Raw genomic sequence first — 24,512 nt, forward strand, 5'->3', positions numbered from 1 at the left:
CCTCCCCTTCAGCCTGGGAGTGTTGGCGACCTCCCCTGCCTACAATCCCTTTGCTCTCATCAGCTCTTCATGCCTATGGCTCCACAGGATGTCCTCTTGTCCAGGGCACTGATGACATCATGTTGCTGTATCCAATGGCCGGTACAGCGTCTTTGTCCGTTTTAATCTTTCTGAAGCGCTAACACGACTGATATTTCTCCTTGAAACATTTTCTCCTCTTGGCTTCCAGCACACCACACTCCCTGTTCTCTGAACTTGCTGGTGACTCCTTCTTTGTTCCCTCTGCCTCTTTGTCCACCTTCTCACTCTTTTCGAGTGTTCTCATCCGGCCTCATGGCTCTATGTACCACTCTAGGTGGATGACTCTTAAATGTGTATCTCCAGCCTGGTCCTTTGCCATGAACTCTGGACTTATATATCCAACTGCCTGCTCAACATTCCCATTTGGATGCCCAATAGGCATCTTGAACTTAATTCAACCAAAATTAAACTCATTTCCAACCCCAAACCCAATTCTCCCCATTTCTGAAAATGGCAACCACATCCTTCAGTCAGCCTTGACTCCTCTCTTACTTTCCTCCCTACAGTTGATCCATCAGTGAATTATTTGACTCTACCTTTAAAAAGATATTTTAATAGATATTTCAGAGTCCACTACCTCCACTTCTACTACCCTAATCCAAGCCACTGATCTCTTGCCTGGTCTCCTAGCTGATCTCCCAGCTTTTCTGCCTTTGACCCTCTCTTATGGTTTATTCTCCTCACTGTATCCCAAATGACTTTTTTAGAACACAAGTCATTCCTAAACAACTCTCAGGCCTTGACATCCACATTGCAGGCTGATGCATACTGAGTAAAGCGAGGAATGCTGGAGCGCCCACATGAAAAGGGACTCAAGGAAAGCCTGACCTTTTAGTGTCACAGTGGATAGGAAAGACACGCAGCCAAGTACAGCAATGAAGAGACTCTGATCCTAGTACACAAGGAGCTATGGTCTGGGTGAAGGTAGCAGAAGTGAGTAGTGTAAGCAGCAGAAAGATCCTTCTTGACCCTTGAGAAAAATCAGACTCTGGCTCAGTGGCTGATGCAAGATCCCTTTATCCAGACTGCAAAGATGGCAAAGATCCAAGAACAAGGGAGGGAGCATGAAGTTCTGCTGAAAAGTGGTCCCTGGGAGACAACTGTCGTGTTTTCAGAAGCACCTGAAGTACATGTAGTCTTTTGTAGGGATTCTTAACTTGGGGCCCCTTGAAACTGGGCATGATTTTGTGTTTGTATGATGAGCAAACGTGCGTTTTTCTGAAGAGAAGGTCTTTATCTTTCATCAGATTTTCTGAGACTCAAAAAGAGATTGGATCTGTAGAACCTTAACTGCACTTTTCAATATGGTAGCATCAGCCACATTTCAAGTGTTCAATGGCTACACATAGCAGTGGCTAATGAATTAGATAGTGCAATACATAACATCTCATCACAGAAAGTTCTACTGGACAGTGCTGCCCTAGAGATATGGTGTTTCCTCTGTGAAATTTCCATGAGAAGGCTTGAATATCAGACACTGGCATTCAAAGTTCTTCCTGGTGCTGTGGAATACTGTAGACCCTTGGGAGCCCAATATTTGAACCTGCTGACCACCACCTAGTAGTGACCAGATGCTAGTGACCAGAAGATGCTTTTCTTTGGCTGCTTGGCATTCTACCAGCATGAATTCCTATCAAGGAAAAGGGGTAGGTGATACGAATTATTTAGGGATTATGGTGGGTTTGAGTGACCTCATATTTGGGCAGGCTTCAAAAAAAGCATGAAGAGGACATTAGACAGGGCTGGATTAAAACTATCAGTATAGCCTGGGCTGGTGTGGCTCAGGGATTAGAGTGTTGACCTGCACACCAACAGGTCGTGGGTTTGATTCCCAGTCAAGGCCACGTATCTGGGTTGCAGGTTCGATCCCTGGCCTGGTTGGGCATGTGCAGGAGGCAACTAATCAATGTGTTTCTCTCACACTGATGTTTCTCTCTCCCCCCCCCACACACACACACACTTCCCTCCCATCCACTCTCTCTAAAAATCAGTGGAAAAAAGAAAAAACTATCAGTATTCATCAGCGATTACAAAGATGTCGTTTCTATCTTTTACTTTTCACATGTAGTTAGTAGACACCCCTGTGAGGTCAGCCTGAGCTGCAGATTACATGGTGGGACAGGGAGTTTTGGTGGTTCTTTGCTTTTTATGAATGTTATTCTATTCCTATAATTTAGTAAGTGTTCTGCCCTGCATGTTGATGGTTCTCGGGAGTGCAAGAAAAGGGAATAGACTCAATAGTCCTGCGCCATGATAATGTAGGGAAGAAGAGCTGCTTGATAAGTAGCTCTTTGATCCCAAACCTGGGGTTGTACCCAAACTTTGCATCATAAGCCATAAAACTAGATATGTTATTTTGCTTCTCCAAGCGCCTCTATTCTATCATCTGGAAAATGAGGACTATACATCGTAAAGCCATGGGAAAGACTGAGTACAATACCCAGCTATGTGTGAAGTGCAATAGTCCCTGGCTTACAGCAAGCTCTGAACAAACAGTAGCTATAATTATCTTCCTTCACAGTCTTCATGCTTCATTCATAATTACTTATTAAGAATGCCCTCTGTTTTGGATACCCCAGATTTTTAATTACTATGAACACCTATTTTTTTCCATTTTTTTTTTTGGAGACAGGAATTGCTTTTTATTGACTTATTTCAGAGAGAGGAAAGGAGAAGGAGAGAGAGGGATAGACACATCAATGATGAGAGAGTTCTCATTGATCGGCTGCCTCCTGCACGCCCCCAAATGGGGATCAATCGAGCTCACAGCCCTGCAAGTGCCCTGACTGGGAATCGAACCACGATCTTCTGGATCCTAGGTCGATGCTCAACTGCTGAGCCACGCCTGGCTGGGTGAACGCCTATTTCTTAATGGCTGCTTCCAGCCCGGCTGTTCCAATAGTTCTTACTGATTTATAAATTACAGACTAAAGGGGCTAAGATTTGTGGTATTACATATAAAAAAAGAGGTGGGGCAGCTACTTGTACTGAGGATTGTGCTAGTTGCTTTGTTAATTATTGGGATCACTGTATTCATCACAGACTTATAGGTAATAAGGAAAAATTGGAAACAATATAAATATCTGCAATAGCACTGGAATATTGGCATGTGGTAAATCCTTTCAAAGTAATGTCTTCCATAAATATTTGTTGACATGGGTACATGCTTATGATACAGTGTAAAGTGGAATAATCAAAGCCAACCCCCTCCCATGGCCCAGCATCCCCTATAGATACATTCCAGGAGACATGTCTACTGTTTGGTCATAGCTCTGAACCATAAACAACTAAAATGGCCATTAACAGCACACGGGCAGCCCGGCCAGACGTGGCTCAGCTGTTAAGCATCAACCTGGGATCCAGAAGATCATGGTTCGATTCCGGGTTGGGGCACATGCCTGGATTGTGTGTTCGATCCCTGGTCAGGGGCATGCAGGAGGCAGCTGATCAGTGACTCTCTCATCATTGATGTTTCTATCTCTCTCTCTCCCTCTCCCTTCCTCTCTCTGAGATCAATAAAGATATATTTAAAAACAAAAACACACAGGCAAGTCATGGCATATTCACACATGGAATATTACACAGTAATAAAAACAAAAAAACCCTATAACTATATGCATCACCATGATGAATCTTACAAAAATAATGTGAAATAAAAAAGCAAAGAGCAAAAGAATACATGGGATATGATTCCACGTATCTAAAGGTCAAACTTGGGAAAATTTAATTGTACTGCTTAAGGTAATAAACTATAAAGAAAAGCAAGGAACTACTACTTACCAAGAAAATGGTCACTTTTGAGTAATGGGGGGGTAGGTTGTGGGAGGGAAGGGATACTTAGGCAGCTTTGGCAATGTTCTGGGTTTTTTTAAAAAGTGGTAGTGCCTTCATATTATTAGTTAAATTGTATCTTTATGCCCTAATTTTAATTTCATAATTTAAAATGTTTTGAAACAAAATAAGGCCAAGGGAAAACAAGTGCAAACCTGTATTTTCCAATGTGATCTCAGATTTCTGCATGGGTGGAGTTGGGGAGGGTATAGAGCAACAGTGGTTTTCTCTTGGCAGCAAAATGTAAAGGAATTTATATTGTCTTCCTTATACATTTTGTATTTTTTTTATAACTAACAAGTATTACTTTGATAATAAGAAAAGCAGAACCACAAATGCCCAGTTCTGGCTCTTCAATTTACATCTGCACAGAGGACAAGTACAGTTTCACTTCTCCCTGCCTGAGAGAAATAGGGAGGGAGGGAGGGAGGGAGGGAGGGAGGGAGGGAGGGAGGGAGGGAGGGAGGGAGGGAGGGAGGGAGGGAGGGAGGGAGGGAGGGAGGGAGGGCAACACAACTGAAATCAGAACAAAGAACCACCACAGGGCTGGTCATTTGTGCCAGCAATAGGCCTTGGGGAACTCAGCTGATGGATACCAATAAAATACTTCCTAGATTATCCCAGATCTCAGACAACTCTACCTGCCCTCTCTGTTTTGAGGCCTGGGGAATGAGTCAGTGGCTGAGTAAGACGAAAGAAGTATTATTATGATTCAATAACAACTATAACTTTTTAACTCATTATTGTCTGAATATCACCTTGGGGTGATATATGCATTAATCCAATCCTAGCACTCACAAAAATTCTATAAGATGGATATTATAGATATTTTACACTGATATTTATCAGCGATATTTTACACTGATATTCCAGGGCTCAAAAGAGGTGGAATGACTTGCCCGTATGTCTGATTCTGAAATCAGTGACTTTTACACTTCATCACAATTTACATGTATTTGTGTACATGCTGTAAAGAGTTTCCTCATCTATTGTATTATATTCACAACATTCATGTAAAATAGCTCAGAGTAGCTGTGTGACTTGTCCAAGGACACACAGCTAGTAAGAAGCTATAACCTTTGATGTAAAATTGTTTCCTTTTTTCCTGAGGGAATTTTTTTTTCCTATACCCCAACTAAACGCCAACGGTTCTTATGCCCTCTCATACATCTAGTTACTACATCTAGGTAATGCATCCAGTTATTACCTCCTGCAAGAAGGGTGGAGATATTGAATATGACACGTCAACAACATTAACTCCCTTAATACCGTGGAGTGAGCGGTCAGGTGCAAGGGATAAGATTAAGATAGAAGAGTAAAGTTTAATATTCTGCGGGCATTTCGGTTGTAACTGTCTGTCAGGTGGTCTGCTTGCCTACCATCCTCAGCTCCCAGTCTTCCAGGGTTCCCCTTGCTTTTGCACTCTGCCATAAGGGAGTTAACCTTTCAGCTGCTTTAAAGGAGTGTACATTCCAGGATCATCTCCAGCCCTCCTCAGAGTCTCACCACCCCCTGAGCCTCACAAGGCTGCCTGGGAGTGAAGGAGGGTCATTTCTTTGGCAGAAGGGAGAAGGCCGTGGAATTTCCTCTGCGATGGGACGGCTATGCAAAGTGCACAGAGGAGGAGGAAACCGAGGAGGGAGCTGGTGAGTCAGAGGAGGAAAGCTGCTCGGCTGGCAGAGCCTCTAGAGCAGCAGGGAAGCCTAAGCCGTTAACAAGGTAAGGACAGTTTTCTCTGTACACCTCCAAAGCAGGGCTGTTGTCCCAGGGCCACTGGAGCCCTATCGGTATCGGTAACCAGGACAGCTAAGCTGGGATTTTACTTACAGTGGCAAGGGAGGGGGGTTGACATGGAATTGCCTGGAGAATCTTCCTGAGAAAGCACAAGCTGCCTGCTGGTAGCTCCTCCATCCCCACACGGCTCCATCCCTAGAAGGGTCTGAAAGAGCCTAGAATGCTAGCTGGGCTGTTTTGCTGTGTATTTTGTAGCCAGTGCGCTGAAGTATCTAACTTGTTCAGACCCTGGCTTCAGAGCTCAAATCTCTGTACTTCCTACAGCTTCTCTGTGCAGGGGCTCAGGAGGGGCAGTCCAGAGGTGCAGGAAGCTGCAGGTTTTCTCTAACTTAGGTGAAGTGTAGTACGATAATTGAACACTCTGGGACCTGGAACCCAAAAGACCTGGGTTCTCATTCCGGCAGAGCTAGTTTCACCACTGAATTAAGCTCAATTAATTAAGCTCAGTTTACTCATTCTGAAAAAATGGGGGTGTGGAACCTCACTGTCCTATACAATCATACCTCGGAGATATTTATTGCAGGTTTGGTTCCAGATCACAGCAATCAAGCAAGTCTCACAATAAAGCAAGTCGTATACTTTTTACCGGTGGAGGTCTTGCCTTCAATTTGTAAAAAACACAGTATCTGTTTATGATTGGTGTGGCTCAGTAGTTAGACCATCGGACCACACACTGAAGGTCATGGGTTCAATTCCTGATCAAGGGCATGTACCTGGGTTGCATGTTTGGTGGGGGAGCATGCGGGAGACAGCCAATCGCTGTGTCTCTCTCACATCCGTGTTTCTCTCTCTCTCTCTCCCCCTCTCCCTCCCTCCCTTTCAGTCTCTCTAAAAGTCAGTGGAAAAAATATCCTCAGACCAGCCGGGCATGGCTCAGAGGTTGAGCATCCACCTAGGATCCAGGTGATCAGGGTTCAATTCCCAGTCAGGGCACATGCCCGGGTTGTGGGCTCGATCAATGACTCTCTCATCATTGATGTTTCTCTCTCTCTCTCTCTCTCTCTCTCTCTCTTTCTCCTTTCCTCTCTCTGAAATCAATAAAGATATATTTTAAAATATATATATATCCTCAGGTGAAGGACATTTCAACAACAACAAAATGCAGTATCTGTGAAGTGCAATAAAGTGAAGTGCAATAAAATGAGGTGTGCCTGTATATCTCATTGGATTGTTGATAGGACTGTCTCTAAATGAGCTTTCAAGGTTGTGGCGCACAATTCAGAATGGAAAATAAGACTAAGTTATGAGGCCAGCACATCAGCCAGGGTAGAAGAGACCTCTATCTTGTACAACCTTGGACAAGTCTGGAACTTCTAACTGGAATTGAAATACTTTTATATGTGCAAAATAAAAATATCTGGCCTCTACCTTCCTCACCCAGATCAATGAGGGCACTTTAAGCAGTAAAAAATGCTTTACAAATGTTTGTTCATTCATTCAATAGATGGTTCTTGAGCACCTACTATGTGCCAAGCACTGTCATCGGCACTAGAGACATAGCAATGGTGAGGACCCAGGCCCCATCTTCCTGGTGCTTTCAGTTGAGTTACAGTTTGCTACCATATGGACACTTTGTGCCCTGGTGCTTATCTCCACAGGTTCCTAGGGCCTACAGCTATAAGTGTGGGTATTGATTTCCTCAACCCTGCTCTGCTCTATTTGTTCTCTCTGTTCTCTACTTGTGCAGATATCTTCTGCTGTCTATAATTCCTGGTTGTAGAGGCATACTCTCACCGGAGGATCTAAGTTATGAATGTGTCGGCGGCTGGAATACAGGGCTCTTAAATTGATGCCTGTCTGGTTTTCTCTCAGATTCTTTATTTTGTTTCTAAAAGGCTATAGGGTACTGATTTGAGGGACATCGATAATTCAGCCCCCTGTAATCAGGCTGCTCAAAGAGGTTGCCAATCTGGTGCATCACAGTCTCTGTGCCTAACATAGGTGCCACCCCTATGTCAAGATCCTAAAGTTCTCCTGGCTGTTCAATGATGGACTGTCCTTTGTGTTGTCAAGATGATACCATTTGCCCATCATTGAAGCAACATATTTTGAAATTATTTTGGGGGGTGGTGATGATGGGATGTGCTGAGGGTTTTTTCCTTCTTTTTTTCTTTTACTAACTAAGCTGGCTGCAGCAAAGGAAGTTATCTGAGTAGTCTGTTGCTCTGCAATGGGGCTTTTATTTCTTATTAATAAATGTTTCTTAAAATAATGTTCATTTTTCACCCTGGTGTTTTTTTTTTAATGTTTTTATTGATTTCAGAGAGGGGAAGAGAAAGGGAAAGAGAGAGAGAAACATCAATGATGAGAGTCATTGATCGGCTTCCTCCTGCATGCCCCCTACTGGGGATCAAGCCTGCAACCCAGGCATGTGCCCTGAGTGGGAATAGAACTGTGGCAGCCTGGTTCATAGGTCAATACTCAACCACTGAGCAACACCAGCTGGCCACTTTCCCCCTAGTTTTAATTAATACATGCTCAGTGTAGAAACTATGTTTTTGGAGTGAGGTTAACTGTGCCATATTGCATCAAACCTATGCCTCTGACCTATCTATTAATATCTTGCTCCATGCATTTGAGACAGTACTGGCTCTGTGCTCAATACTCAATGGAATCACCTAAATTTTAGTAACTGCTACTAAGGAGGCATTGGAGTGCATTTTAGGACAGGACAAGTTTCCATTTCTGAAGCATCTCATTCAGTTATCTGCTTCCTAGCAATGACTATGCCTCTTGCCGCAGTCAACTATTTATCTGTTTATTTATTCAACAAGTGTTTGTTGAGCCCTAATCACTTGTAAGGTTTATGTACCTGTAAACAACATGAGACATAGCCTTGGCCCTTAAGTTACAACAGTCAGTGGGAGAGACATTCACCTACGGCTCTACTATAGAGTGAGAGATGGATGCTAATGGAAAGTTTGGGGAACAACTAGATCTTAGAGGAAGGGAGATACCCTTCAGAGAGAAAGCTGACACATGGGCAATTTTGAGGGAGGAGTGGTCTTGCAAATGTCTCAGGGCTCTAAATAACAGGTCAAGTTGGGAAGAATTGAAAGTTAAGTCTAGAGCCTATGGCACCAAAAAGGAGGGGAGTGACAGGAGATCAAAGATTAGATCATGAAGGATCTTGGGTATAAGACTTTGGGATTTCAACTTAATCCTGTATGTGCTGGAAAGTGTGGGGGAGGAAAAATAATTTTTTCTCTACCCTTTTAAGTTCTAATAATCAAATTAACATGAGACAGATTAACAGGAGAAAATGACCAAATTTTCATGTGGGGATTCCATAAGAGTATGAGACCTCAGGACAGACTGGGCAGTTACAGCTTATAAGCCATCTTGAGCTAAGGAGAAGGGGGGTGGTTAGGACTTTATAGGGCAGGAAGGTAATTCACATAAAGATGGAAATACAAACAAATGTTTGCTGGGACATCTTTAACAATGGGATACACAGAGGACTTTGATCATATTTAGTTTATATCAAACTATAGTTATCTATTAATAACAGGCTCCCGCCTATTATTCAGGTCTTCTATCTATATTATTTTATTCAGTTAGAGCAAAAGCTAAAAATTATTTCTGAGTCTTTTGTTTCTTAAAAATAACCAGCTTAAAATAATCAATATCCCATTTTTAAAAAAATCAAAAAAAAAAAAATCAGTATCCCAAAAGGCATAATTTGGAGTGGCAAACTCTGCTTCCTCCCAAAAGTTATTGAAGGATTTTAAGGAAGGGAGTGACTGACTTGCCCTTTAAAAAGATAGTTTTTGGCAGCAGCGGCTGATGTGCAGAGCTGAGAGACAGGAGAGAGAGGCTACTTACTGTCAAAGCCAGGCTAGAGATGAGCAGATTTAGGATTCTGGCAACAGGGAGGGCGGGATTCAAGCATGCGATTGAACAGCCAAAAAAAACACTCAGGACGGTGGAGTAGGGATTCTGAGATGGAGTCAGGTCACAGACTTCCTAAAAATACTTATTAACTCCAGGGACTACAGAGGAGGTAAGTGCAGAACAATTGGGAAAAGGTGGTGGTTAGATTAGAACAGATTGCCATAAAAAATCTCCGGTTTCCTTTTCTTCAGGCAGCCACATCACCTCCCTTCTCCCAGGGTCTCAAGGATGTCCGTCTTGCCTGGTTGGGTGGCTCAGTTGGTTGGACCGTCATCCTGTACACCAAAAGGTTTCGGGTTCAATTCCTGGTCAGGGCACATACCTAGGTCTTGCATTACATCCCGGGTCAGGATGCGTAAGGGACTCAACAGATCAATGTTTCTCTCTCACATCGACGTTTCTCTCTCCCTCTCCCCCTTCCTCTCTCTCTCAAATCAATTAAAAAACTATCCTCTGGTGAGGATTGAAAAAAGAATGTCCGTTTCTACCACTGATAACAGTCTCTGCAGAGATGAGCTTTGCCCAAGACACACTATAAAGTATTCCCCAGCTGTTCTGGTCAGCCCATCATGGGTTGCCTAGATCCAGGATGTGTCTGGATACCAAGAGGTGGGACTCACTTTACAAAAGCAAACTTACTTTCTGGCCAGGGAAAATGCCCATGGAAAGAAAAAGCAAAGAAATAAATCAAAGGGTTCCCATGGGAATTCCTAAGAATCCTGAACAACTAATCCTGAGGACAACTGGGGACAGAGTTAGTAGGCCCTGTTCCCGCTTCGGGAGAGAATGGGCAAAGGCCAGGAGCTATCAGCAGGCAAGGGGGACTCAAAGCCATTGTGCCTAACAGAATTGCTGGGTCATCTAATGAGTGTATATTTAACTTTAAAAGAAACATGCCCAACCAGTGTGGCTCAGCAGTTGAGCATCAACCTAGGATCCAGGAGATCGTGGTTTGATTCCCGGTCAGGACACATGCCGGGGTTTCAGGTTCGATCCCCAGTTGGGGTTGTGCAGGAGGCAACCAATCAATGACTCTGTTATCATTGATGTTTCTCTCTCTCTCCCTCTCCCTTCCTCTCTGAAATCAATAAAGACATATTTTTTGAAGTTTTTTTTTAAGTTTACTTTTCTCATCCTAATGTTAGCTTTTTCCTGAGTTAATTATAGGCCCTGCTTATAAAATTCTATCCCAGTTTCCTTGTAATTGTGCCCAGGTCAAGTTCTTCTTAACTTTCCTCTGTCTTTTGCTCCACTGTTTCCTATCTTTGTTCCAAACTTTTCCTCATGCTCACATTGCCTTTGGGAGAAGATCTCTTGCTAAAGTCACCTCTTCAGTCGTTGGGGGGGTAGGTGCATTCTTGGGCCATTATCAATAATGGCCTAGTTGCTAATCATTTCCTGATGGGTTTCTAATCATTTCCTCTTGAGCTCAAGTTTAAAAGAACCAGGAGCACACCTTAACTGTTCCTGTTCTAACCTTAAGGGCCAAAACAGGAATGACCACTCACTGATCTTTCCCTCATATATACCAAAGCGCTTTTGGCCACCAAGGAGAGATGATCCTCACTGTATCCTTTTGGCACATATGGAGGAAATGCATTTGTATAATGAATGGAAAAGAGGGACTTCTATGCCACTGCCACACAAGGTTTGGCTGGAGTCATTACACACTTCCCAGAAGTTTCAGGGGACTTCCATGGGAAGCCCATGAGCTGGCCAAGAATGCACTACCTCTTCAGGAAGCAAGCTATAAACTCCAAGCGTCACATCTGTGGCTGTCCAATTCCTCCTCTAAACTCCACTCTCTAGTATCTCTGGAGCTCTGGACATAGAGAATGGTTTATGAACAGTGTGAAGGCTATCTGAGCAATAGATATCAAAGGTACATATACGTCTGTACTCTTTGATTTAGCAATTCTACTTCTGGGGATTTGGCTTACATACGTGAGTAATGTGTTATATGAACATAAAGGCCATTATTAAAGTTTTTGAAATGGCAAAATACTGGAAATAACCCAAAAGCCCATCAATGAGGAAATTGGTTAAATAAATTGTGGGACATCCACACCACAGAATTCTATTCTATTCTAGGAACAAGGAAACACTTTACCTACAGCCATGGAAAGCTCTCCAAGACTTACTGTTAAGTTAAAAAGCAAGGTGCTGCACGGTGTGGATTAACTTTCTTTTTTTTGCATTATAAAGAGGGAAAATTTTAAGAACACATATACATTTGAATTTTCTTATATATGCAAAAAGGCAACTGAAAGGACACATGAAAAATGAACTCAGTTGCTATCTGGGAGCAAGTTTAGAAATGGGCAGATGGAGGACAGGTGTTAGAAGCAGGCCTTTCACTGACAGTGATGACAAAACACCAGCTAATAGGTAAAAATACTAGCTGTTAGTAAACAGAGAGGAGGTTACTGCTTCAGAAGCAGACCAACATTTTAGGTGTTCTTTCCCCCAGAACAATGCTGTGGCCCCTTTAAAAAGTATGCCATTACCTGTGTTTACAAATAGCTCTAGAAGTTTTCTAATTTATGACTATAGGCTGCTCCACAGACTCAACTATTTGTCACAGGATTTCCCCTCACCTATCATGCAATAGTTACAGACCTGAAGTGACAGACAAGGCTGTAGGCTGGCAAGTATTCCCCTTATTTCCTTTCTGCATGCAGAATCTGAGGAAGCCTTCTTTTAAATTCTGAGTCTGTATATTTAATGTCCATAATAATGATACTTTTTTTTGTATATTGTTTTTATTTAATTGTGTTTTTTAAATTTTTCAACTACAGTTGACATTCAATATGATTTTATTTTAGTTTCAGGTGTACAGCATAGTATTCAGACATTTATATAATTTACAAAGTGATCCCCTAATATTTATTTATTTATTTATTTATTTTAAATATATCTTTATTGATTTCAGGGAGAGGAAAGGAGAGGGAGAGACAGAGATAGAAACATCAATGATGAGAGAGTCACTGATGGAGCCCGCAACCCGGGCATGTGCCCCGACCGGGAATCAAACCCTGATCATCCGGATCCTAGGTCGATGCTCAACCACTGAGCCACGCCCGGCTGGCGATCCCCTAATATTTAATGATACTTTTTAAAACAATTTGAACCATGTGACTATCACCTAGTAAAAACTTTTTAAAAAGTGGTGATAAGACCTGTCACCAGGAAAATAGCAAATCCTGAATCCAGCTCCAGTTACTGTTTAGAAATATATTTTCTCTTCTTTATTAAAGCTTAAAGGAAGAATTTCTGGGTTATATAGTGGTATGTAAATTAGCACCTTGCTACTATTAGTACTTTACCCTTTGTGAAATAAGCTATCTTATTTATTTATTTATTTATTTACTTACTTACTTACTTGTAATCCTCACCCAAGGATATGTTTATTGATTTATTTATTTTTTTAAGAGAGAGTGAGAGAGAGAGAGAGAGAGAGAGAGAGAGAACTCGATGTAAGAGAGAAACATCAATCAGTTGCCTCCCGTAGGCACCCCGACTGGAAATCAAACCTGCAACCTAGGAATGCGTGCTGACTGGGAATGGTACCCACAGCCTTTTGATGCATGGGTGCTCCAACCAGCTGAGCCACCCAGCCAGGGCACTATTTTATCTCTTAATAGTTATTTATGTAAGTTACCCAAAATGATCCAGAATCATCTTAACCCCTTGAAGAGGGTTAAGATCTCCCTTGGAATAATATCCTAGCATGACACTGAGAACCATGGTCTTTTCACACAAAGTGAGCTCTGACTGTGACAAGAATACATTCAGGGTTGCCACCAGCCTGTATGAGCTTTAGAGCAAACCACAAGGTGAAATTCATTTCTCTAAATATTTAACATCTAACAACTATCAAGTCAATCTAATCTATTTATGCTGTTGGACGAAGATAGTTTACTGTCACCTACCACAACATTTTTTTATAATAAATATCTTAAATCCTTGATGAGATGGCATTCCCTAGGATTGTACATTACACAACCTGCCCAACCATACTGGGCAGCCCTGAGTAGGTAGTGTTGAGTGTCAAGCATCCCCCAGGCAGCCGCACAGTCGCTAAAAGGCCACAAGCATCACTACTGCAGTTCTCAGGCTGGCTTGCCACACTTTACAGAGTTGGCTATTAAAGAGACAATTCAACCTAAATAGTGTCAGATAATTTGTCACTTACACATACATGAGGTCAGCACTGGGTCTGCTCCCCAGGTTCCTAGTCCCACAGGATGACAGGGGGTACTACATGACACTGAGGAGGTAACTCCAAACTAAAGCCAAACAGCTTTACAGCTGGCAGCCATAAGCTTCAGGGGACTGGGAGTCTTGTACTTAATTGAGATAAAGGAAGGAGAATGTCACATTTTCAACAAAGGAAGGTGGGTAATAGCCTCAAGGTAGTTCCTCACAAGTTAGCTTGTCATCCTTGGTTTAAGAAGGAATCACAGGGCTTTCACCACAACTTGGGCCAGGCTGCAGTTAAGCTTTACCTAGTGGCCTGTGTAAAGATGTGCATGTCACCAGGGTGCCAGGGTGGAGCTGTTCCCCTACATTGATGAAATATGGCTGAGTTCAGACATTTTTGGTAGCTCAATGGACAAGAAAGACCAGGAGAGAGGAAGTAAAGAGTCTAAAATAAATAGAACTTATTGACACATTAACTGTAAGGGGCAGGAATTGATACTGAGGAGGGTTTGTGCAACTGGTTGCAAGAAGGCTCCAGCTCTCTGCATTGCTCATTGGTGGGCGTCAGGGAGTAGGTGGCTTTGGCTAGGAAGGGGATAGAGGGCAGACACCAAAACAACAGCCCAACATAGTCCCTCTGCTTGTTCCTTAAAGGTCTTCCACTTTGGCACAATGATGCTGCCCCCAAAATTGAGGCCACTGCTGTTGTTCCTGGTTTCCCAGATGGCTGTCTTCATTCTATTCATCCATTTGTACAACCACAACAACTTCAACTCCTCGTCTACGAGGGGGGAGCCCCAGCCTATGCACGTGCTGATCCTGTCTTCCTGGCGCTCTGGCTCATCTTTTGTGGGGCAGCTTTTTGGACAGCACCCAGATGTCTTCTACCTGATGGAGCCTGCCTGGCACGTCTGGATGACCTTCACACAGAGCACCCCCAGGAGCCTGCATATGGCGGTGAGGGATCTGATACGGTCCGTCTTTCTGTGTGATATGAGCGTCTTTGATGCCTACATGAAACCTGGCCCCCGAAAACAGTCCAGTCTCTTCCTGTGGGAAACCAGCCGGGCTCTGTGTACCGCACCCGCCTGCAACATCTTCCTGCAGGATACCATCACAAACCCGGATAACTGCAGGCTCCTGTGCAGTCAAGAGCCCTTTGAGGTGGTGGAAAAGGCCTGCCGCAACTACAGCCACGTGGTGCTCAAGGAGGTGCGCTTCTTCAACCTGCAGGTGCTGTACCCGCTGCTGAGGGACCCTTCCCTCAATCTGCACATCGTGCACCTGGTCCGGGACCCCCGGGCAGTGTTCCACTCCCGAGAACACACCACAAACGAGCTCATGATTGACAGCCAAATTGTGATGAGACAGGAGCAGCAGAAACTCCAGGAAGATGACAAACCCTACTATGTGATGCAGATCATCTGCCAAAGCCAGCTGGAGATCTATAAGGCCGTGCAGACCTTGCCCGAAGACCTCAAGCAGCGCTACCTGCTCATGCGCTATGAGGACCTCGTCCGGAAACCCCTGGCCCAGACTGCCCGATTGTATGACTATGCAGGATTGAAATTCTTGCCCCACCTCCAGACCTGGGTGCACAACATCACTCAAGGCAAGGGCACGGGTAGTCATCCCTTCAAAACAGAATCCAGGGATGCCGTCAGCACCTCCCAGGCCTGGCGCTTGTCCTTGCCTTACAAAAAGGTTTCTCGACTTCAGGAAGCCTGTGGCAAAGCCATGAACATGCTAGGCTACCGCCTCATTAGATCTGAGCAAGAGCAGAGAAACCTGTCACTGGATCTTCTGTCTACCTGGACCCCTTGAGGAGGCTCTGTCCCCACTTGAGACCAGCCTCAGCCACATTAACTGAAGGCTGCCTCTGAACCTTAATCACATCTCTGCCGGTATACACGGGAGCACAAGCTGTGCCCACACATGCTCAAGCCAAGAAATCTTTGTAGATCTACTCAGGTCTATGTGAGTGGCACATTCCACCTCTGAAAAGAGAGTACTGCCATCTTCTCTTTGTAGCCTTCCTATCCATCCCTGCATACCTCAGAGACTTTGCGGCCTGGGGTCCTATTTGGCACCACACAGTATCAGTGGAGTAAATGCATTACGTTCTCTGTCCACATCTTGCCCAATGGGAAAGGGAAGGGACAGGGAAAATCAAGGAAATGGGTCTTCCAGCAAAGAGCTCACCAGTACATTTCGCAGGGATGTGAACTCTGAGCCCTCAGAGCTCCCAGAGGATTCAAAAAAGGAATGGGGAACAGGATTGGACACTAACCCATGAGCTTGGACATCACAGTGATCCATTATCACAGAAATGAAACCAAACCTCTGCACAACAGAGCAAGCTCTTAAGTTCATGGGGTGGCTGGGCCTGATTTAGATGTCATTTTTCCTCAGTGTTTTCCTCATACATAGATTTTGACATGTGAAGCTGCCATCTGTTAACAATAAAATTCCAAAATAAGTTTCTGCTTGGAATGCCCTCTTTTATGCTTTCTAATTTTCTTAACAGTAACTGTTCATTCTTAGAGGATCCTAACCTAAGAGCATAATCATCTTCATAGACATTTTTTTTCTTTTGCTACAATCTATTACCCACACATAGAAAAATTACTGAGACGATAGTGTCAGATAATAAACTAAGTCTAATCTGATCAATACTAATTGAGATATTTCCCTCTTAAGAAATTGTAGAAAGTAGACAACCAGCAACCAAGTCCTTTCTTTCTTGTGTGAGGCATAAGTTGTAGTAATACCATATGCATCACTCCTGATATTAGTGCTGTCCTCGGGTTGGAAGGCACAGGAGGAAGGTCTAAATCTGTCTGGAACTCTATGGACCTCTGAGTCCTAACTTAAAATATTTCACTTTGTCCAACCCTGAGAGAGAATATCATTTCATCTTTCGTTGTGTTCCCACTCCCACTTCTGACATGGTCCTCACATCATAAAGCTCCCTGAATGTCAGATGGGAATTCTCCCACTCTATTCTGCCAAGTAGCTTTTGGGCTGTATCACCACCTGAGATGCTTGAGTAGCTACCTTTGCCAGCTGGGTCTTCGAAGTTAATTCATATGGGGCTTTAAAGGAATGAATCCAAGCCACTCTAGACACACCTTAAGAGCCTAGGATCTCCCAGGCAACCTTCTTGCCTCTATGAACATAAGACAGTATAACATAAAATCATGCCATATAACCTCTTTAAAAATCTGACCCACTGTTGAGCAAGGCTTAGTGAGCAATGGAACAGTCTCCTGTCCATGAGTTCAGGTGGCTGACACTGGAATTCAGTAACGAGGGTGGCAGTACACCAACTATGGGACAGGAGGAGTTTGGAGAGCTGAGAACCTGTGATGAGCATAGAAGATGGTGGTCTGCTAAACATCCTTTCTAATTTGGAGACATATGTTCCATCCCCAAATGCCAACAACAGAAAGGCATCTGTTTGCCTCCTCAGCCTATGTAGCTGTATGGGGTCTGAGGAGGTTTAAACACAGATGAGGGATGAATCTGATCTAAATTTCTCAGGGCTAGTATTTAGGTTTGGAGAACAAGCTCTCTCATGTCTAGATCAAGCATGACGGCCTGAACTGCCTCATTTCAAGACAGTAACTGATGTTTTTACAAAAACCATACTGGGCAACTACCCTAAGCCCTCCACTTTGGGGAGAGAAAGGAGTCAAAACATTTTAGATAGTTTTTTGGAGGGTGAGAGGTAGTTTTGAAATAAAAGGGTTTTGACTGTAATTTGACTGTGCTACTATGTGGCTACATTATATAATGAGAGCAATTGCTAAGTTTTTAGTAAATGTTAATTAAAATGATCCTTTTCAACTTTTATGAATAGTAGTTTTAGAGAGAGATGGGAAGGCTGAATCAACTTCTGATTATTTTTGTGCAAAAATCTGCCATTATATTGTCTATAACATGTTTCTCAAAAACCAGCCCTGGCCAGGTGACTGGTTGGAGCATCACCCCATGCACCAAAAGATTTGGGACTAGATTCCCAGTCAGGGCACATACCTAGGTTGTGGGCTCGATCTCCAGTCAGGGCACGTATGGGAGGCAACTGCTCGATGTTTCTCTGTCACATCAATTCACATCGATGTCTCTTTCTCTCTCTCTCCCTTCATCTCTAAAAATCAATGAAAGCATATCCTCAAGTGAGGATTAAAATATTTTTTAACAGTTCATAATTTACTATGTGATTTAAACCCAAGCTAAATTTAAATTAATTTTACTATGTATATTATCATGACTTCTATTGAATTACTTTCACAGACCAGTAAAGCAAAATTTAAAATGAATATATGTGAGCGACATAGGCCAGTTAACAGTAAATCTCTGATAGGCATTAGTTGGGGATCCCCAATAACCTGTCAAGGGTTTTGCCCCTCTTCTCCATAAGTGTTCCTGGTCATTTAGAGAAAGGTTATTTTTTTAATGCAATATTAAGGAAAAAGTAATGATAAATAACCAGAGTAAGGAGATTTGAATATAGCATGCGAGTTAAAGGGTTTCTTCATTCATTTCATACATTTAACGGGCATCTACTATATGCCAAGGTATGTCCTAGGTGCTATGAATACAGTAGCAAACAACAGGCAAAGCCCCTCCTTTCATGCAGCTTGTATCTCAGTCTGTAGGGGAGCGGCAGAACAACAATAAATACATGGTGATAAGTATTACGAGGAATAATAAAGCAGGATAAGGATCTAGGGAGTGGAGGAGGGTAACGTTATAGAGGGTAATAAGAAACGTCATCACTGAGTGATATTTGAGCAGAGATTCTCATGAAGCAGAGATCTAGAGCAAAGTGCCCCAATAAACGCCAATGTTAATAAGGACAGAAACAATAAGGGTCTAGTGAGAACTTGTTATGTGCTTGGCCTTGTGCTGAATGTTGTGCAACATGAAGAAGTACAGACATTACAGGAAGGACAGTATGATGGAGAGGTTATGGCTCATGAACATATGGGCTCTGGAGCCACGCTGCATAGGTGACTCCACTATTACCAGATGGGTGACCTCAGGCAAGTCCCTGAACATCTCTGTGTCTCAGTTCCCTCAACCGTAGGATGGGTAGAATAATAGCAGTCCAGAACATGGTCAGCAAGCTTCTGGCACACAAGCAGGCACTCACTGAATGTTAGCTGTGAATACCATGCTAACAACTGGTCTTGGCTGTCCAGGACAATCTTCCATCATTTCTAGTAACATCCTCATTAAGTTGACGATTAACAGTAGATTACGAGCCCTTTATGGCATTGATGATCATACTGATAATAATTAAGAGGTTGATAAGTTCCTGATCTGTAGTTCTAACTGGAGGCAATTTTGCTGCGCGCCCCCCCCCCCCCAAGGGGGACATTCAGCAATGTCTGGAGACATTTTTGGTTGTCACAACTTGGGGAGCAGCAGCAGTGCTACTGGCAACTAATGGAGAGAGGCCTGAGATGCTCCTAAACTTCCTACAATGCATAGCAAAGCTCCCTCCCCCACAAAGAAGTCTCCGGTCCACAATGGCAATAGTGCAGCTGTTGAGAAATCCTACTCTAATCAGAGATAATACATGAAGGATGAAGAGCTGATGACTTAAACAGATTTCTCCCCCATCCTCATTCAATCACATCCAGTCTCACTCAAATAGTACACCACCAGGCCAAGTATCCTGGCTGGGGCTCTTTTGTTCCCCACTCAAGTCATCTCAAAGAGAGTGGTAGAGCAGACATTATAAAAATACAGAGCAGCATCACAGGAGCCTGATGATGGGAAGTGAGTATAGCCAGGCTTCCTGGGACTGGTCACTCACTGGCCAGTTGGTGCCTTCCCTGGTTTTGGCTTTTATGTCCACCCTAATTCAGTCAGCTGTGACCAGAAGATAAAAGAGTTTAAGTGGCAAAACATGGTCATTCAGGGCCTTGGGGAAGACGGGCAGGACAAATGAAGCTAGAAGCATACAGTGTGTTTGACAAATGAGTTGTCTAACAGATCTGGGAACAGAAGAATCATTCGTGAATGTCACAAAGTTCCACAGGCACAGCAGGGTTTAGACCGATGGGCCTCAACCTCTTTTTTCATTATCACCCTCACCCTCAACAAACCTTTGTAAACATTTTTTCCTACTCACCCCCTACCATGAATATTATCACAAATATACTGTATAGCTGTTTTTGTGCTGTAGTCCTTTGGAGAGTCACAAACCACTATAATATCTTTGTTTTATTTGACCCCCAAGAACACTTTTCACTCCCTTGGTGGCAACACCACCTCCACAGAGAATGCATGATTTAGACCACTGTCTCTAATTTTTTTTAGCTCCCTTACCAACTCCTTTTTTTTTTTTCCTCAACACATCTATCCATTGGTTATCCCCTCAAACTATATTCCTTGCTCTCACCAATAATACTTACAATTTGCTCAACAACAATTAAATATGATTATGTAAAATAACACATAAGAGCAATTTGCAGACTGTAAAGACTTATGAAGATATTGGTTATTATTAGTGGTAGAATAATAATACAGGAACTCTGTTTGCTACCCTCCCTGCCAGCCCTACTCCTAACCCTTTGGGATGGTCATTGGCCCTGCTTTCCTTGCTAGTTTTCAAGTTGGCTTCCTATGTTTCTGGAAGAACAATAAGAAAGCTGGTTTATTATTTTTTTAAAGTTTTTTACAAGAATAGATAACAAGTGGAATAGGCACAAGGAGCTGCTGTTCACAAAGAAAGAGGTACATTTCAGAAGAAGTTAGCTATTGCTGCACCCTAAATCAATGTGGATTTAAACAGCTAACTACCGGGGCATGTGCAGAATAGAAGGGGTCACTGGGGGAGAAAAGAGGACATCTGCTATACTTTCAACAATAAAAATAAATTTTTTTTAAATGGCTAACTACCCATAATGTAAAACATACTGAATGAAAGTAATAAAGGCCCCTGTAAAGATAAGGTGAACGGAGGGAACTCCTGATTAGCCAACCTATCATAAACCAAACTATGAGACCTTAACAGATGTAGAGCGTGTGCATGCACACACACAGAGCATTCTGGATGCAAGTAAGCTTGAAAAAGTTCACTACTCTAAATTTAACTGGGTTTTCAAATGTCAAACCTTCAGAACTTCAAATATGTTCATATGCATACTAAGAACAGAATAGAGTAGAACCCAGAAATCCACCCAAGCCATTATGCTCAATTAATATTTGACAAAGGAGGCAAGAGCATACAATGGAGTAAAGGCAGTCTCTTCAATAAACGGTGTTCGGAAAATTAGACAGGTACATTCAAAAAACTGAAAGTAGACCACCAACTTATACCATACACAAAAATAAACTCAAAATGGATAAAAGACTTAAATATAAGTCATCAAACCATAAAAATCCTAGAAGAAAACAGGCAGCAAAATATCAGACATCTCAGAAGCAGAATTTTCACCAACACATCACCTAGGGCAAGAGAAACAAAGGAAAACATAAACAAATGGTACTATATCAAAATTAAAAGCTCTGCACAGCAAAGGAAATCATCAAAATGAAAAGGGAACCCGCTGTATGGGAGAACATATTTGCCAATGATACATCTGATAAGGGGTTAATTTCTAAAATATATAAAGTATTCATTCAACTCAACAAGAGGAAGGCAAACAACCCAATTAAAAAATGGGCAGAAGACCTGAATAGATACTTCTCCAAAGAGGACATACAAATGGCCAAGAAACATAAAAAAATGTTCAAAGTCACTAATTAAATGCAAATTAAAATGACAATGATGTACCACCTCACACCTGCCAGTATGGCTGTCATTAATAAATCAACAACTCTTCCGGTCCCAGGAGCTTCAGGAGCCGCTGGCTTGGGAGCAGAGATGGCCAAGTGCAAGAACCACACCATGCACAACCAGTCCCGAAAATGGCACAGAAATGGCATCAAGAAACCCCAATCACAAAGATACAAATCTCTTAAGGGGGTAGACCCCAAGTTCCTAAGGAACATGCACTTTGTCAAGAAGCACAACAAGAAGGGCCTGAAGAAAATGCAGGCCAACAACGCTAAGGCCATGAGTGCACGCCTCGAGGCTATCAAGGCCCTTGTAAAGCCCAAGGAGGTGAAGTCCAGGATTCCAAAGGGCGTCAGCCACAAGCTCAGTTGACTTGCCTCACTCCAAGCTTGGGAAATGTGCTAGTGCCTGCAATGCCAGGGTTCTCAGGCTGTGCCAGCCAAAGGCCAAGGGTCTCTGGCTGTGCCAGCCAAAGGCTCCAACCCAGCCCCAGGCTGCGGACGCAGGTGCAGCCCCAGCTTCGGCTCAGGCTCCAGCTCCCAAAAGTGCTCAGGCTCCAGCTCCCAATGGTGCCCAGGCCCCCATGAAGGCTCCACAGTAGAGGCCTCTGTCTGCGGAGGTGAAGACAGGACTGGTGTGACCCCCGGGCTGCTGTCTGCATGGAGCTGGTGTCCTCCTGTGCTATTTGTACAAATAAACCTGAGTCAACATCTGTCGGTCAAAATATATATATATATATATATATATAAATCAACAAACAACATGTGCTGGCAAGGGTGTGGAGAAAGGGGAACCCTAGTACACTGCTGGTGGGAATGCAGGCTGGTGCAGCCACTATGGAAAACAGTATGGAGTCACCTCAAAAAATTAAAAATGGAACTGCCATTTAACCCAGTGATCCCACTTCTAGGAATACATTCTAAGAAGCCTGAAACATCAATCAGAAAGAAGATATGCACCCCTATGTTCATAGCAGCATTACTTAAAATAGCTAAGATCTGGAAACAGCCCAAGTGTCCATCAGTAGATGAGTGGATAAAAAATCTGTGGGACATTTACATAATGGAATACTATGCAGCTGTAAAAAAATGATTACCCTTTGAGAAAACACGGAGGGTCTTGGAAATTATTATGCAATATGAAATAAGCCAATCATGCCTGGCCGGGCGTGGCTCAGTGGTTAAGCGTCAACCTAGGATCCAGGCAATCGGGGTTCGATTTCCGGTCAGGGCACATGCCCGGTTGCGGGCTTGATCAATGACTCTCTCCTCGTTGATATTTCTATCTCTCTCTCCCTCTCTGAAATCAATAGATGAGTGGATATCTGAAATCAATAAAGATATATTAAAAAAAATAATAAAAAAAGAAATAAGCCAATCAGAGAAAGAAAAATATCACATTATCTCATTTGTATGTTAAATCTAATGAACAAAATAAACTGACACACAAAACAGATCCAGAGACATGGAAGCATGCAACAGACTGACGAATCTCAGAGGGAAGGGGGGGAGGCTGGAAGAGATTAACCAAAGAATTTATATGCATATATGCATAACCCATAGACACAGACAATAGTGCAGTAAAGACCTGGGGAAGGGGTGGGAGCCAGGAGAAGGTGGTCAGTGGGGGGGATAAAAGGGAACATCTGTAATACTTTCAATAACAAAGGTAATTGGTTAAATAAATAAATAAATAAATAATAGGATAGAGTATATAGCAGTGCTCCCAAACTTCTTGGACCAAGGAGGTTTTTTCATCAATACACATATTAACATCTGTCAGGAGAATGTTTTGAGAAAGACCAGTTTGAGAAATGTTGAATTGTTTTCAGCAGTCATAACCCTGATGGCCCCAACACTCTGGTTTCTCCTTGCTTTCTCCCAAGCCCAAGCAGGCAAACGTTGAATGGAGAAAATCACACAAGGGCAGCTTACTTTACAAGGAATTTATGATCCCCTACATCAATTTATGATCACTTCAACACTCATCTGCAACCCTTTTCCTTCTTCACAAGAACTTTCCAAAACCATCTTCTGACCACGTACCTTCCCCTCCTTCCCAGAGAAAAGAAAAGCCATCAGATGTGAACTTCTCAACTCCTCGATGCAAACCTCTAACCCTCCCTTACCATTCTGTCTTCCTGCAATGTGTTACAATACAGATGTTGTTCTATCTCCTGTTTAAGGCCTGGCTCTCCATCAGAGCTTTGGATTCTATCCCTCTCACCTTTTCAAGGACTATACATTTTTATTATTCACACCCTCTCTTCTGAAGTCAACTTCTCTTCAAGGGACTCCTTTTTGGCATTAACTTACTCAATTCTCTTCCTTCTTGGGGAAAAAAACCCCACAACTCTCCACCATCCCCATGACCTTATCCAACGACTAGCCTCTGTTCCTCAGCTTCACAGCCAAACTGCTCTGAAGAGTTGTCTCTATTCATTGGCTTTGTTTCTCACCTTCTACTTCCTCCTCAACCACTCTAATCTAGAGTTCACCCTCTTTTCTAAACAGCTCAAACTAACAATGAGAATTAAATTTCATATTGCTCGTTCACTCAATGGTCATTGGCCAATTTTCATTTTACCTGAACTCTACCATATACACATCTGGATCTTAGGTCATGCTATTTCTCCCACCTGGAAACCTCTATTCTGTCCCACCCCGATTTCTCTGGCTTGTTTTTTTTTGATCTCTCAGATCTCAGCTAAAACACCTCCTCTGGGAGTTTTTTCAGGTTTTATCCTTAAGACTCTCCTGAGTGCCACTTGTACAAGCTTTCCACTATCATAAAAACTATCACATCATAATAAACCCCCCCAATACACATATTCCTTGAGCTCTTTGAGGGCAGACACTGTCTTATTCACTCTGATAGAGTATAACCAATTCCTAGAACAGTTTCTAGCACATAG

The 24,512-nt window shown here is 42.9% G+C and overlaps 2 protein-coding genes across 3 annotated transcripts; both read left to right on the plus strand.

Moving 5' to 3' along the window:
• Window positions 1-9,514: 9,514 nt before the first annotated feature.
• CHST4 (carbohydrate sulfotransferase 4) lies at window positions 9,515-15,627 on the plus strand. 2 transcript variants are annotated; one of them, XM_087827158.1, is made up of 2 exons: window positions 9,515-9,555; window positions 14,463-15,627. In XM_087827158.1, exons 1-2 carry the CDS (start codon window positions 9,551-9,553, stop codon window positions 15,625-15,627), a joined length of 1,170 nt encoding a protein of 389 aa, XP_087683284.1. In that variant the 5' UTR covers window positions 9,515-9,550. The 2 variants fall into 2 exon arrangements, with proteins under 2 accessions (XP_087683284.1, XP_016051768.2); XM_016196282.2 differs by lacking the exon at window positions 9,515-9,555 and having other exon boundaries at window positions 14,476-15,627.
• Window positions 15,628-21,685: 6,058 nt separating this feature from the next.
• Window positions 21,686-22,199, plus strand: LOC107524387 (large ribosomal subunit protein eL29-like). Its single transcript, XM_087827159.1, is given in 2 exon segments — window positions 21,686-21,975; window positions 21,977-22,199. Coding segments are annotated over 2 exon segments (513 nt in total).
• The last annotated feature ends 2,313 nt before the right edge of the window (window positions 22,200-24,512 follow it).

The sequence above is a fragment of the Miniopterus natalensis genome, chromosome 18, assembly GCF_054644295.1.
Source record: "Miniopterus natalensis isolate mMinNat1 chromosome 18, mMinNat1.hap1, whole genome shotgun sequence".
Taxonomy (NCBI): domain Eukaryota; kingdom Metazoa; phylum Chordata; class Mammalia; order Chiroptera; family Miniopteridae; genus Miniopterus; species Miniopterus natalensis.